Here is a 15979-nt window from a genome sequence, read left to right on the forward strand (position 1 = left end):
CCACAGCAACCCCTCACTTTGGCCGTGAAAACATTCATATCCCTTGCCCTGTGATCCTGTTCCTGCCAGTATAGACAGAAGACAGACGTTCACAGAGGGGAAAACAAGTGACAGGCACAAGGACACCTTCTCAGCATCTAGAATCGCAGAGAACTAGAAGCAGCCCCAACACATGCCCATGTGGAAACCACCAAGTCAAGTGTAGAGACCTTCACAGCCATCACAAAGGACAAAGGGGCAGGTCCTCCACCCACGGTATCAGATGTCACCTCTTCCCTGGAGAGAATTCTGGCAATATGGATAGAGAGCTTTTACAGATTCCACCCCCCCCTTTTTTAAGATTTTATTAATTTGAGGGGCACCTGGGTGGCTCAGTGGGTTAAGCCTCTGCCTTCAGCTCAGGTCATGATCCCAGGGTCCTGGGATGGAGCCCCACATCGGGCTCTCTGCTCAGCAGGGAGCCTGCTTCCTCCTCTCTCTCTGCCTGCCTCTCTACCTACTTGTGATCTCTGTCTTTTTCAAAAAAAAAAAAAAAAGATTTTATTAATTTGAGAGAGAGAGCAAGAGTGACAGCACAAAGCAGATGGAGCAGGGAGCCCGATTCAGGGCTCGATCCCGGGTCCCTGGGATCATGACCTGAGCCCACGGCAGATGCTTAACCCACTGAGCCACCAGACGTCTCTTTACAGAGCCCTTCTAACAGTGGAGTCCCACCTCTAGAAATCTAGACGAAGGACTTCAAAACAAAAAAGACAAAAAGGTTTACCAAAAAAAATATATGTTCACAGAAATCCTACTCCTATGAGGAGGGAGAAGAGTGAAGAGGCGTGGCTAAGGAAGTGGTATGAGAAACAAGGAAGTAACCCAACACAGAACGCCACACAGCCTCTGAAAGGGCTAGCCACAGAAGGGAATGACACGAGGACGTGTTCATGGCGGGACGCTAATTGCTTTTCAAAGCAGACCAACTTACAGATTCAGGATGATCTGAATTATGTAAAATGAATACATCCATAAAATGAACTGGAATAAAATGCCTCATAAATAAGAAATAAAACACATTAATGGTAGTCGTGTCCAGGGGATTTCCTCCTTTAAACTGCTCTTATTCTCAGACTCGAGGATTGTAATTTGTAAATTATTTTTATATTCCAAGGGGCGGGGGAGGGGAATCTCTAAATGTAACTTGAAATCTACAGAGCAACACAAGAAAACGTTATGAAAAAAAAAAAAAAAGCATGCGCACACTGAGGCGGTAGAACTATGAAACAATTGTCCTTAAATGGACTGAGGGGAAATAATAGTTATGCTAGAGTTGGGAGATCTGGGATGTTCTTTCCCATTTTGGGTTATGTTGCGTTTACACCTTAAAAAGGTATTTGTGGGTTTTTTTTGTTTGTTTGTTTTTTGAACAGCACAGAAACAGGAGCTTTCTCAGGAGCTCTCCAGCTGACTAGTCATGGCAGAATTCTGCCCTGGAGCCCCACGTGCGTCCATCTGCACATGAGAGCGTCCAAGTCAACATCAGGAGAGCCGGTCAAGCTGCAGGACGACGGGTTCATGCTAATACCACACATGCAGAGCCTCCGACACCCACCCAAAGCCAGCCTGCCTGGTACTGATCATCAGCTTAAAAAGATCAGCAAAAGGGGCGCTGGGTGGCACAGTCGGATAGGCGACCAACGCTGGGTTTCGGCTCAGCTCCTGATCTCAAGGTTGGGAGATGGAGCCCCTGTCAGGCTATGTGCTCAGCGTGGAGTCTGCCTAAGGCATGCTCTCTCTCTCGCCCTCTGCCCCTCCACCCCCATCTAAAATAAAGTCTATCAGGCCGCCTGGATACAACCATCAACTAAGTGCCTGACTCTTGACTTTGGCTCAAGTCTGATCTCCGGATCACAGGACCCAGTCCTGCATCAGGCTCCGCGCTCAGCGTGGAGTCCCCCTGAGTTTCTCTCTCCCCGTTCTCCCTCCCATGCTATCTCAAATAAATCAACCTTAAAAATATCATCAAAAGCAAAGACAGATGTTACCGGTGCTAATCCTTAGTGGATCAGCGTGTTGTTTTTCAAACCAGCATACAAAACTAATGCCTAACTTGGCTGTGAAAGACAGATTACAGGTGCCATCAGCTGCGGCCAAGCCCAGGTAGTCTCAGAGAACCTCCCCGTACAGGGTCTGGAAGAACCAGAGGCATCAGCGTCACCTGGAGCTTTCGAGAAGCACCTGCTAATGGGCTCTGCCCAGCGCTGCCAAAACCGAGTCTGCAGTCTACCATGATCACCAGGGGCACCCGGGGGAGACACTGAAGTTGGAGGAGAGCTTCTGGGAACTACTGGATGGTCAGCCTAGGCTGAGCATGACAATCACTGCACCAGGTCAGGTTTCACTTCCAGAGGCTGACCTAGTTGGTCTGCAGGGGCAGCCTGGACGTTGGTTTTTCTGGGGTTTTGGACACAGTTTTAAAAGCTCCCCTAGTGAATATAGTATATAGCCAATTCTAAGTAAGGCATTCAGCTCTTCAACCTAAAGAATTCTTTATTAGAAGGTTAGTTACATCTGAGCAACAGCAGGCTAGATTAACTCCAAAAAAATGACTCTTTGCAAGCTTGGATGGAGGAATAATTTACTTGCAAGAAACCGGAACAACCACGGCTGGCTTTTACCCAGTACTCACTCAGGGCGCTCAATGTGCTTAGCGCTTTCCATGCATCATCTCTTCGACAGCATCTAGAAGGGAGAGACAACTGTCCCAGTTTTCTAGGTGAGAAGCGTTAGGGGTACAATTCCCACCAGGAAGCCCCCAACTAGTAGTGGCAGAAGCACCGGCAGGACCCTCAGAATGAGTTTCTTACTCACCTTCCCCTATGCCTGACCTTGAGAAGCTGGGCCGAATCCAAGGCTTGCCCCATACCATTCCCCTTGACTTCCTGCCAACTTAACTGGAGCATAAGCAAGTGTCAGCCAAGGGTTAAAATCTTTGTTTATGCGTATCCCACCTCCCTCAATTTTCACACCTACAGGTTCAAGTCAGCTCGGTCTTGTTCATCTGACTGACTATGCTTAACAAAAAAAATATGCCAGGGGAGTGACCCAACACATGAACACATAAGTACAAACCACTCTTCACCCAATTTCAGTAGCATTAAGCTTCAGGAACCCAGCTCCCCCTAAGCATCTTGTCTCCCACCCTGACGCGTATGTCTTCTACTCCTCCTCGTCCTGCCCCGTTCACTCAACAATCCGTGACTGCTCTGGTTTAAGTCATCAAGGACCTGCCAGTGGCTGATAAGGACAGGGTGAAGAATGAGGAAGAGCACAGCTCATCAGCTAAAAAGACTCGGCCAACAGCAAGAGCCGCGACCTTGCGGAAAGCAAGCTTCGTGTCCAAGGGGGAAGTGAGGCCCAGAAGCACCAGAGTAGGTCAGGACACATAGTGGGAGCTCAACAGGCAATTCACTGTGGTCAGGGTCTAGTTCTCAGTCAAAGCCAATCAGAGACTAAACCAACTCAAAATGGGCCAGAAGGCTCCCATCCAATTCTGATGGCGTATTTGCAAACGGTGTTGAAAATGAGAACACGGGGTAAGGGCTAAGGTAGGGATTCTCACTGGGATACCACTGTCTCCTATAGATGTGCATATCGTCATTTCTAAAGCTTCCCCGGTGACTCATGTTTGGCCCAACACAAAAGTGTGGAGACACTTACGGCCGTCACCAGCATTTATCCAGCGGGACCTGAGACACTGGCTATCCAGAGGGACAAGGCGGTCCCGCAACCAGGAGTGACCTACATACTGTCGTACTTGCAATTATCGTGGGCCCTTCACGTGGGTGCAAAATTTGTTTCTAGTCTGACCGGACAATCTAGCTCAATATCCACGCGACACACTAGTTTCTACCCTAGAACCTACCATACTCTGCGCTCCCGTTTTCTGTTCTTATAAAGAATGTTTTGTGATCTTCTTAGTGCCTTTAATCCAAACTCATGCATTCTGAGTAGGGGCAAACCCTTAACTGCATGTTTTCCAGCAAAGCCATACCCAGCCAAGAGATTTTAAAATCTACTTTTTACCATGGATTCAGTTCCTTTTCTTTCTCCTTTGTAGCCATCACAGTGTTACTCTCGTTTAAGAATTACTTCTACACGTAGGTTATCGTAGCTATGCATGTTGTTTCAGTACAATAAAGGGCATGTGACCCAAATTTCTTCCCCCAATTATTTTTATTTTAGAAAAAAGAATACAGACTCTTCTAGAGCCTGGGAACTGCAAGTCTACAAGATTCGGTGCTTGCTAAGGAGGTCAGATTATTACTGGACATTAAGATCCAAACAAAGGCAAGACAGAGAAGAGGACACAGAGACTGTGTTTGACCTTCTCCACTCTGACCACTGGACTGCTGGGATGAAAACCATCTTCAATGAAGACATTTACTGTCCTTTTTCACTAAAAGCATACTCCTCCTGCAGTTCTCTAATTGAAAAACAACAAAAGGCAGAGACGAGAAAGCCAGTGAAGGTCTCCCGAGGGGCCAGACAGAATGATGGGAGTGGGTGCCCAAGAGCCTCAGTGAGCCTTCCCCTACAGACTGAGCAGTACGATTCTGTCTCACACACAGGACGTGGTCACGGCAGATAACTACTCAACGACTCAAAGGGACACTTGCTAGGCACACAGGGCTGGAAAAAAAATACTGGGAGGAGCTCAAGGTCAAGTGAAGGCCAGTGGCCCAAGGCTCCCAGATGCTTACTACAGGGGAAAACTAGGACAAGGGACAGCCCCACTAGCTCTGCCAGGCCTCAGCAGCCCTAGCCACCTACGGCCAATATACCAGCTCACACAAAATCCGGGAACATCCACTGAGCATTTACGATGAGCCCGGAGATCTGCTGAGGGCTTCAGAAGCATTAGCTCCTGTCACCTTCCCCACAAACCTATGAGGAAGTGTCACAGATGAGATTTATCTGCCCACAGCCTGCCCTGGAGACCTGGCAAGGCAGCCCATCATGGCCTTCTGCTCACTCCTGGCCACAGTGAAGATCTAAGAGGATACACATGGACAAAGAAGAAAGTCTCTCCTCTCTGGTTCTGCACAAGGCTTGGCACTACCAGAGACCAATTTGAGGCTACGTGCAGAGGCCCTACCCAAGGACACACACACAGAGCCAAGAGCAGGGAAGAGAAAGCAATGACCTCACGGGAGAACCTGGGTCCAGCAACACCTGGGGAGAATGACTGGTCCCACCACCATCAAATTCCCCCCCTTGAGCCAAGCTCATTTGGTTTGATTTCTGCGGCAAAAAGCTTATTCATATTAGTTCAGATTATTGTGCACCAGTTCACGGGCCAAGAAAGGAAGATGTGAGAAACTTCGAGGTGGCCCAGCCAGGACCAGTCACTGTGCCACCTCCATAGCCAAGGGTTAGACACAGCCCTTACAAGCCAGCACTCACCGCACACACCACACCATGGCCTGCTTTCTGTCATCTCCCAGGAGATACAGAAAAGACCCACGACCTTCTAAATTTTCCAGAGGCTCGGGAGGGTCAGAGATCCGGTTCCATCACACAACCACTCTGTTCTCCTTTGCACACCCAAGCTCCCCAACAGGAGATGACGAGGTGACCAACAGTAGTAACACTAAGGCTGGTCCCGACAGGAGACAGGAAGCCGAGGCCCAGAGAGTGTTCTCAGCAGGACACACTCTTTACCCTGGCCCTGTATCATGACCAGCTGCACGCGTCCTCACGGACCCGGCAGGCTGATGGCTGAGGGAGGAATTTTACTTGGGCGCCAAGGAAACACAATTCCCTCCACCCCCCTCTCACACAGTCAAAGAAGTCTGGTTAGTTAGGATTCAGGACTGTAACAGCGAAGACCATTCACAAACTGACTCGAGTAACAAAGGGAATTTATTAGTTCGCGTGACTGCTAAGTCCAGAGGAACAACAGCTCAAGAAAAGACTGGATCCAGGAGCTCAAGGTACACAAAACTCCGACTAGCCTGTTTCTCTCCCCACCCCTGCCCCACCCACTTCTCCACCATGTTGTCGCCATTTGAGGTCAGGATCCGCCCCCATAGCCGCAAAGACTGCTCCCGACAGTGCCTGCCTTACACCCCGTCCTCTCAAGAAGGCTCTTACTGCCTTTTACCGGTCAACGTGGCTGCACACCTTCTGTGACCCAGTCACCGTGACCAAGCAATAGAAGCAGCTGACGATTCAAGCCTGCGTCACTGCCGTGCTCTGCAGCCCAGGTAGGCGGTGGTAGACTCAGTCCCGCCAAATCCCACAGAACAGGAAGGAAGAACGACCCATCAGGACTGGGATAGTGTCCACCCCAGGGAGAAAGAGAATCCTGATGGCCACGGGAAACAGGCTCTCAACTGACCCTCAAAGACCTCTGCCTCTCAGAAGGCACATCCCTGTGCTGCCCCCTCCTACACTAAATCGGGACTGATCTGTGTGACAACAGGAAACAGGGAAACAGACAGGGTCTCATTCCCAAGACCAGGCTGTGAAAGACCATGTCTTCCATGTGGCGTGTGCGCTTGCTCTTAGCTTACTCACGCTCCAGGAAACCAGTTGCTGTGCTGTGCGCAGGCCCCCTGAAGAGGCCCACGGGGCAGGGAACCAAGATCCACACAAGTGAACTTGAAGGTGGACCCTCCAGGGGCACCTGGCTGACTCCATCAGTGGAGCATCAACTCCTGATTTCGGCTTGGGCCATGATCTTGGGGTGCTGGAGCTGAGCCCTCCCCTGAGCGGGGAGTCAGGGGGTCCTCTCCCCCTGTCCCTCTGGTGCACACATGTGCGCCCTCTCAAACACACAAATCAAAAAACAAACAAACAAACAAGAGTGGACCCTCCAGTCCCAACCAAGCCTTCAAGTGACTGCAGCCTCCTGATCAAAGTTCCGGCAAGGGGCACAGGAACTCTCTGGAACGGCTCAGCAATTGGGCGGTATCAGAACCACACACATCCAGCGGCTCTGGCAGCTTCCTTCCTGTTCTCTCCTGCTCAAGTACGTGCCACTTCACACAGGTTCCTCACACCTGCAGACCACAAACCTTCACACACCTTCCACTCTTAGCTACCTGTGGTTCCAGTGGGGACACTCCAGATGCTAAAAAACGCCTCAGAGACTGCTTTTTTCTATTCCATTCACGGGCTAAAATTCTCCTCAGAATTACCATAGACTAAAACACACTTACTAGAAGCTGCACTGAACCGCTTCTCTCCAGAGCCTCCCGTCCTCTCCGGTACAGCTCTCATTTCGTCCTTTCTGGTGCAGAAGATCATCTCCTCATCTCATAAACGAGGAAATGCGCACCTGCTCACCTTCAGCCCTGACCCAGAAACACAATCCCCAAGCAACAGAGCGGGGGCTCAAGGCTAAGCAGCCTCCTCACACAATCCCAAATGGCCGAGACCAGCCGTCTGTGACTCAGAACCAGTCTCAGCAGACGTCAGCCTTTATTGTAAACACGCACAATTCTACCCCCGAACCCTGGCATGGCCAAACTGAATGGTGGTCCCCTGGGGAAAACACCGGGGACCGTACTCATCACGGTCATTCAACTTTCTGACGTTCTCGAGAGGGCATTTCAAAGTATGAGGAATGCAGAGAAGCTGCAAGTAAAACTAGATACAAGATCCTTGATTCACAGACCTGTACCCCTGGGAATAAAAATATATGTGTATAAAAAATAAGAAATTAAAAAAAAAAGATACGAGATCCTTGCACCACGTTCGATTACGTATATGTAACAATGCCACTAGTGCCACACGTGTCACCGGACAGTGCCTGGGCGGTAAGTCTGCGTGAACGCCCGAGCTCTGGACTGCCCTGCACAGCCACAGGACCCCAGCTCCTGGGTTGGTTTGGTTTTTGTTATTTTTTTCTAGAGAGAAAGCACATGCGAGCAGGGAGGGGGCAGGAGGAGAGAATCTCAAGCAGACTCCCCACTGAGCGCAGAGCCCAACACGGGGCTGGATCTCAACCCAGATTATCACGACCGGAGCCAAAATCAAGAGCCGGCCGCTTAACCGACTGAGCCACCCAGATGCCCCTCCTGGTCTTATTTTAAAGTAGCTTTAAAGAGCCACCAATAAACTGCTTATACTACCTAAAACAGAAAAAAAACTCAAACTCAAATGTCCAACAAATGGAAGTGATTTTCATGCAGTTCACTACCTCAATGAAATACCACATCCAGGCACATAAAAGCCACTAAGATGAGATCTTAGTGCTTCAGAGAAGCAGACTAAGAAATGACAGGCTATAGATCTTAAGGGCAGTCCATAAAAATGTTTGCATGTGAAGAAACGCAGGAAAAGCCACACATTTTTATGGGACTTGAGATTGTGAGTTTTCTTTAATAGGATATAAACTCAATCAGAGGAAAGGAAATAAAATGACTCTTTACTAAGAACAGGCTTAACTGTATTCTTCATTAGGAAGATGCAGATGAAAACCATCTGTGAGGTTAGCAGGGACCCAGAAGTGGGACCGGACCCCAGCAGGCATGGCTGGGCAGAAGCAGGCCTTCCCATCCGCCGCCGCGGGACACACAGTAGCTCGGCCTCTAAGGTTAGGGGGTGCGGCGGGAAGGGCAGAGGAAGGATTGACCTTTATGCACCTTAGGAAACCACTGCACTTTGACACATCAGTTCTACCTTCAGGAATTTTTCCAACGAATTTAGGAGAACCAAGTGAGGAACGCAAAGGCTGTGCACTGTGGCATCGTTACAAACAACATTCTTGTCTTAGTGCGTCTCACGGACCTCCGACGCCTGGCTACCGGCACCCTCGCTGAACCCCCTCTGGTGACCATGACCAGCAATCCTGATCATGAGCTATCAGAAAGAGGGTGGCCCCACGTAGCCCTGTAGGGAACCATCTCCACACTGTCCGGGGAGGGGGTGTGGGACAGATGACCGTCGTTCACGGGGTCAAAGGAAGGGAAGACAGAGGGAGGCGAAGGAGCAGCTCGGATAGGCTAGCACCGCCTGCTTCCAGGGGACTGCACCATTGTATTTCGAACCATATGCATACAGATTATGCAATAACTATCCATTAAGTTAACATTTCAATTAGCAATAATCGCGCCTCGCCTTGGATAAACCTCATTGGCTATGATACTGCCACTGCGCAAAGCTTAAGTTAACATTTCAAATGCACAGATTTCCACTGCCTTTTGTTGTTTAATTTTAAGCGGGGCAAAGGGTGTGCTTGGGGTTCGCACAAAGCCATGGCCCGCCCCACGCCTCCTTGTCAGGCCCCCTGCTCCGCCTACCGTGCCAGCGCCTGGACCTTCAGGACATGCCGCTCCTCCTGCTCGGCCACCTTCTTTTTCAAGGTGTCGACCTCCTGCCGCAGCGCGGCCGAGTGCTCCATCTCCCCGTCCAGCAGGTTCCGCAAAGACCTGGGCAGAGGGACCATCTGTTCAGACACAGTCAGCAGAGCCCGCCGCACCACGACACAGATTCATCTACATCCGCACCCCTTCGTTTCCCATGAGGGTCTGCACAGCCCTCATTCCAGTCTGTCTCGTGGAAGGGGACCCAGAGACCCCGAAGTCTGCTCAAGAGCCTCTGAGTAAGAGCCAGGAGGTGGCCCAGGCTCTGTGCCTCCCCGCCCCATGGCCCATGAGCAGCGTCAGTCACAGGCAAACAAGTAGTGGAGAGACCCCCAGGCAAGCCCCTTTCAAGGTATCCCACCGCAAGGAGCGGCGCGTGAAAGGAGACCTTTTTGTCACAGCCGCACAAGAAGAGACGGAACCAGGGCAGGGATGCCAGGGTCCCGTGAGCAGCAGCAGCGGTCGGAGACGGAGGTCTCGTCTCATTTCCACTTCTACCCACCAAGCACACCGGCCTCCGGTCACAGCGTCTCCAGGTGACACAAGCCCACGTAGCGTTCTATAGCCTTATCTGGTCTCACACCACAGAGATCCTGCTCTGTGTCATGTTTCGGAGTTAACCCTCCAAAACACATCCACTGGTCATCCTTGGTCTTGAAAAGCAGACAAGATGGCAGCTCTTCCAGAAAGAGCCGGAAGCTGCCACCAAGGTGTGTGCCAAACATGGTTCGGACTTCCCGTTTACTTCTGGACCTCAAAAGGCTCTTTCTAGAGAACATTTACTCACTCTGGGGCACCTACATCCCAAATCTAGTGCACATATGCCAGGTGACATCAGGAGAGAGACCGAAGTGTGACTGTGAACTTAGCAGACACCCCGCCCCCACCCCCAATCACTCACTCGCCTCGAAGGCCCACATTCCTGCCAAGCTTTGAAAAACTCTCTTCATGGGGCCTGGAACCCCAGGACACAAACGTGGTGCGATTATCTCCCCCATCGGTTCGGAGGAATTGACAGAACTATTGTTCTTCACAAGGTAAGACGGAACCCATGGCTTCTGCCAAGAGAGCAGCTCCAGCTGGAGCAAGGAAAAAGAATCCTGTGTTGTCTACAAGCCCTTCATTCAAAGTTTATTTTAGTTGGAAAATTGTGCTGTCTCAGATTTCTCTTTTAAAAAATTATCTTTGTTTTAGGAATCATGCTGTTTGCCTTTACGTGTTTCCATTAAGGACGAGGAAGAAGCTTGTCAAGCACGGCCCAAAATAAGGTTTAAAAAAGACACTCATGATTGCCTGTCACCATGGACACTTAATTCCAGCTCTGAGTCAAAGAGTAAGAAAGCAACATGACGACATCACCACAGGCACATGTGCGCCCGTCGCTAACCCCCAGGGAGGCAGGACGATCAGGCTCACAGAAGCTACAACCGCAGGCAAATCCCTCCACCAACAGCCCTAGTCAGTCGAGAAGCTCCCGTTGAAGGCAGCCAGATGGGAGCAGCAGAGCTAGTGCGGGGCAGAGAGCTACCACTGTCTTCAACAGGGAACCCAGCACAATAAAGCCCTTCACCTTCTCACAGTCTGTAACCGGGCTTCTTCTGAACAAGCCAAAAGGAAGCGAAATACCATCTTGCCCTAGGTATCCCTGATTTGAGGAAACTAAGTATCTGAGTGCCTGCGACATGGTAAGAAGATAGGCCCTCAAATAAAAGGTTATTCCGAGGGTGCCTGGGTGGCACAGTGGGTTAAAGCCTCTGCCTTCAGCTCAGGTCATGATCTCGGGGTGCTAGGATCGAGTCCCGCATTGGGCTGTCTGCTCAGCAGGAAGCCTGCTTCTCTCTCTCTCTCTCTCTCTCTCTCTCTCTCTCTGCCTGCCTCTCTGCCTACTTGTGATCCCTCTCTGTCAAATAAATAAATAAAATCTTTAAAAAAAAAAAAATGTTACTCCGAAGACTGCTTGGGGGCCCAGGGGGTGGGCGCTGAGAGGAGCACTCAGAGGAACTTAGCTAACAGGTATTGGGGGGGGGTTCTTTGTGAGGTGGTGAGAACATTCTAGAAGAGGACCCTGGTGAAGGCTGCACGTCTGCTGACACTGAACTGTACCCTTGAAACAGTTCAATTACATAAGGTGTGAATTATATCTCAAAGACCCTTTTTAAAAAAAGATGTTGGAGAGTGCTGCTTTACCAAATTCTTATTGTGTTGTAAGGCAGAGCCACGACTGGGAGGTTTTCAGTCCCTGCCAGTCCTCAAGTGGTACATCCCACACGCGCAGAGAACACTGGTCACAACCCTGTCAAAGCAAAATCTCCCGCATCCGTGAGACTCTGTCCCAGAGCTGGTGAGTCCGAGAGACTCCTCCCCGAGCCTGAAAAATCAGCAAGTACCTGTTCTCTTCTTCCAGCTCGTCCTTCCTATTCATCATGGCCACAATAGCTTGTCGCAGTTCACCTGAGGGAAGAGAGAAAGTCGAGATTCATCAGCAGATCCCGCCTGTTTCACTGTCCCCTCACCAAGCTCGTTTATGTGCTATTTAGGGCAGGCTGTCTAGCCAAGTTCCCTTTCCCCTGTCAAAATGAATCTCCAAGACCCAAAGGGGGCAGCGCATCCCTCCCTAGCCGCAGGAAGCAGGAGGGCCGTGCAGAGGGAGGAGCGTGGAGGGCTCTCCTCAGGCAGCACACTCCGCGGCCAAGCCTCTGCGGGAGGGAGCACTCACCACCCACACGCATGAGCCCTGTGACACGTGTGTCATGCCCCCCCTCCTGGGGTCACCAGGCATCACCAGCCCCTCTGCCTAGCCTCAACTGCAGAGACAGCAGCTTCTGACCAGAGGCCGTCCTCAGACTCTCCAGATGGTTTTAACTGCACTGTTTTGACCCTCTCCACAAATCGTTGGATTTCATGGTAAGAACCTGTCTTTTCTTATGTTCACGCCCAATGTCCAGTCTGATAAAACGCTGCTCTTTCATTCAGGCCCAGCTGAAAAGGCACACCATCCAGGGAGCCCTCCGTGACTTCCCCACCCCTCACAAACAGCAGAATGTGCAAGAATGAACCACCTTCCTCTTACTATTAGCTTACAGCTCTTAAAGGTACACTATAGAAGTGTACCAAGACTTTTGGTCCCCAGAAGTCCAGCACGTTGGGTGCTTGGTGCTTGGTACAGGTTCACGGACAATGAGCGATGCAAACTATTCACACCCAACTACAAAACCATGGAAACGAACAACAGGAGTAACAGCTGCCCTGTAACAAGCACTTCCGACGTGCAAACTATCAGTACCTGACTTGTCTTGTGTCAGTTTTCACGACCACAGGATGAGGACGCCCAGTACAGAGCGGAAACCTACACTGGGATAAGGCCATAGGGTCTAAAGTCACCTCCCACGCCCCAAAGCCAAGAATGGTGGAAAAGGCCTTTGGCAGGACCAAGAGCCGCAGAGAAGTCCCTTTAGTGGGGAGCTGGGAGGGGCAGCAGCTTCCACTCCAGGGACGGGGGCAGGGATCCATAAAGAGCTGCCATCAACAGACTCTCAGGCTGGGCAGATCCAACTTCAAGCCCCAGCACAGACACTTCCTGCCGGGTAACCTCAAGCGGGCTTCTACCTCTGCCAAAATCCAGAGGAGTATTAACGCCACATTCCTTGCAGAGGAATTCAGGAGGCAATCCGAGTTCCCGGCCTGGCAGACACACCGCAGCAAATGCAGAGAGTGGTTCAGCGTCCTGAATTTTAAAACCTAGGACCCGGGTTCAAATTCTGACTCTGCAGCTAGTTAACTCTGGGCAAGTTAAACCACCTGTCTGAGCATCAGCTCCCTGTCTACAAAATGGGGTCCCGATAGTCACTAGTTCATACAAGCGTCCTGAGGATTCAGTCTGTAATATGGAAGCGAGGTGCTTAGAAAAGGCTCGGCACATAGTCAACACTCAACATGTTACCTGTTACTGTAATTAGCGGCGGTTCCTTCAACAGCAAGAGGGGGACGAGGTAGCAGTGACGACACAAGCAGGAACTGGTTCAATCAAGCACATTTTCAGGAGTGAGGAGATTTTACAGAGTTCCTGTGTACCTCAACCTTGGGAAATAAAAGTTTTTTTAAAGGGGTCTAAGCCCTAGAGCAGCAAACTAAGTAATAGAACTTTCTCTAAGTGTCGACCAAGATCACCATGGGCAACGTGAGAAATCAGACCCAAAGACTGAGGTGTCACTTGGAAGAGACAGAGCGGCTGGGTTCTAGGGACACAGCACGAAGGGATCCCAGATACTGCCTTCATGACAGCTAGAAACTGTTCCACGGAGGAAAGACAACTAGGAGGAGGCAGCAGTCCTCAGAAAGTCCCAGAAAACATGAATGTTCTTCCAGCCAAAAGTCACAGTCGCTGGAATGAGAGAGCTGGGCCACAGGCTCGCTCTGAAGGGACCCGACCACACCACCCAGGGGCCACCCATGGGAAGACAGTGCGATGACCAAGGCTGAGCTCACCACCGCAACACCAGGAACCAGAAGGATAAACAAGGCTGTGAGACGATCCCTCTGGCCTTCCCCGGACCACCACCGCCGCACAGTCACTGTCACAAGGACACAGGAAATGCCCCAAGTTGGCAGCGACCCACGAGCAAACGCCGGGACAGACTTTACTTCCACGCGCGTTCACCTGGCTGACTTTTCTCGGGCAGCACAGCCAGCGGCAACTCCGGGCTTGGTGTTCACAGATCACATAAGCATGCTGTTTCTCTGAGCACGGGGGACGCGCGCCGGCGGGGGCACTCCCTAACTGGTCATTTTCCCTCCTCTCCCCGGCACTGCCCATCTCCTTACTGCTTCAGTCTCTGTCACCTTCTTCCTCCTTATCACTGGCCACAACACACGTTTCAAGTGACAACGGAGTGGCCTCTGTGCAGTGCGGCCTCTGCTGAGCCTGGCTGAGCCGGGGTCTCCCTCGCCCCAGGCAGAAGGCAGAGGTCCGTCCGCCTCAAAACCGGTTCCCTGCTTGGCTTCCGAGACCCAACAAGCAAATCCGGCCAAGTACGCAAAAAAATATTCACTGTAGGAAATTGATCTGGCATAAAGAGCAGCATTTCCAATCACTGTGGAAAGGGTGATTTTGTCCATAAAGGTCACCATTGGGGGAGCAAGAAACAAGACGTACATCCCCGCTTCTGTTATGTACCCAAATAAATATCCAAGGGAATCATTAACTGTGAAGCGCAGCCCTGAAACACTAGAAGTATGGGAACAAACATTTATGCCATCTTGCAACAGAGGCCTTAACGTGAAAGCAAGTACATGAACGAAATTATGTTTGGTTTGGTTTTTCCAACTTCTGCCCATAGAGGGCCCATGTAACGAAAAACTAATCCAGGAAACTTGACCCTGTTCAGGGGTATCCAACAGAGCAGGAAAAAGACACAGGTTTCCCTCATCAAATCCCAGACCCCTCAAGTTCCCCTCCGGGACCTCGGTCAACCCCTCAGCCGCCACACTGCTGCTCACACCCTCGGGCTCGCAGGGCAGGGCAGGGACGACAGAGTTTTCCTGGAACGCAGCCACACTCACCCGTTCTCATAGGGTCTACGGCTGCTTCTGCATGACAGCAGCAGAGCGGGGTTGTCGGGACCGGAATGGAGGGTCCTATCGCATGGCCTGAAATATCTGCCATCTGGCCCTTTACAGAAAAGGTTTGAGGGGTGTCTGGGTGGCTCAGTGGGTTAAAGCCTCTGCCTTCGGCTCAGGTCATGATCCCAGGGTCCTGGGATCGAGCCCCGCATCGGGCTTTCTGCTCAGCAGGGAGCCTGCTTCCCCACCCCTTTCTCTCTGCCTGCCTCTCTGCCTACTTGTGATCTCTGTCTGTCAGATAAATAAATAAAATCTTTAACAAGAAAAGAAAAGGTTTGCCTGTCTTAGGAGGACATCCAGACATTCTGCCCTCCGCTCCCTCACCAGCAGCCTCCTCCAGTCCAGGGCTGGAGGTAGGGGTCTGGAGTTAGGCAGGGGACCCATGGGACACTCACGCCTGGCCGTGGAGCTCACCGGCCAGACCGCAGGCAGATTGTCATCCAGGCTTCAAGAGAGGTGAGCCCGCAGGGGAGCAGCTGCTGCCTCAGACACTCCGGGGATGTCCTCGGCTTTGCCACTGGTCCCCCCAGCTGTCCCTGTTCAACCTCTTGCCCTGGATCTTCTTCATCTGCCTCCAGGGGTTCCCCAGGGGCGGCAGTGTCTACACCCAGGGCTCAACCACTGCCTGCCCCCCGCAGATGCCTGATGCTCCAGCACGAAATCACCGGCCCCTCGTGTGGTTCGCACCCCCACTGGCTCCTGCACTCCTCCCTACTTTGTCTGACACGCGGCAGACCCACTCCCCTTCTTTCATGCCTCTGGGTCTTGGCACAGGCTATCTTGAGGGACTCAGAGCCTCCTTCGGGCAGCGGCCAGGGATCACCTCTTCTGTGAGACCCTCCCCCACCAGCAGGGGCGGCCAAAGAGCCAGGAGGCCCGCCCAGTCATACTCCTACCCCTGCTGTGGACTCTGCCCACAGAGGCCTCCAGCTGCAGCCACGGAGACATTGGGTGGCTGCTTACCTTCAAATGAGCCCATCAGAGGGAATTCTCCAGAAGTC

The 15979-nt window shown here is 51.5% G+C and overlaps 1 protein-coding gene and 1 non-coding gene across 6 annotated transcripts in view; both read right to left on the reverse strand.

The window, feature by feature from the left end:
* Window positions 1-15979, reverse strand: part of SNX29 (sorting nexin 29) — a 476556-nt gene that overhangs the window by 348357 nt on the left and 112220 nt on the right. For all 5 annotated transcript variants that reach the window (XM_045072007.1, XM_045072011.1, XM_045072010.1 and 2 more), the window contains 2 exons: window positions 11747-11810; window positions 9297-9425 (listed from right to left, as the gene is read on the reverse strand). In XM_045072007.1, the coding sequence (XP_044927942.1) occupies window positions 9297-9425; window positions 11747-11810 (193 nt within the window). The remainder of the gene's footprint in view (window positions 1-9296; window positions 9426-11746; window positions 11811-15979) is intronic.
* On the reverse strand, window positions 9025-9159 carry LOC123389741. The gene has a single exon (XR_006604396.1). It is a non-coding gene; the product is annotated as a U4 spliceosomal RNA (small nuclear RNA).

Source organism: Mustela putorius, unplaced genomic scaffold (assembly GCF_011764305.1).
Source record: "Mustela putorius furo isolate JIRA1106 unplaced genomic scaffold, ASM1176430v1.1 tig00004007_pilon_pilon_pilon, whole genome shotgun sequence".
NCBI classification, from domain to species: domain Eukaryota; kingdom Metazoa; phylum Chordata; class Mammalia; order Carnivora; family Mustelidae; genus Mustela; species Mustela putorius.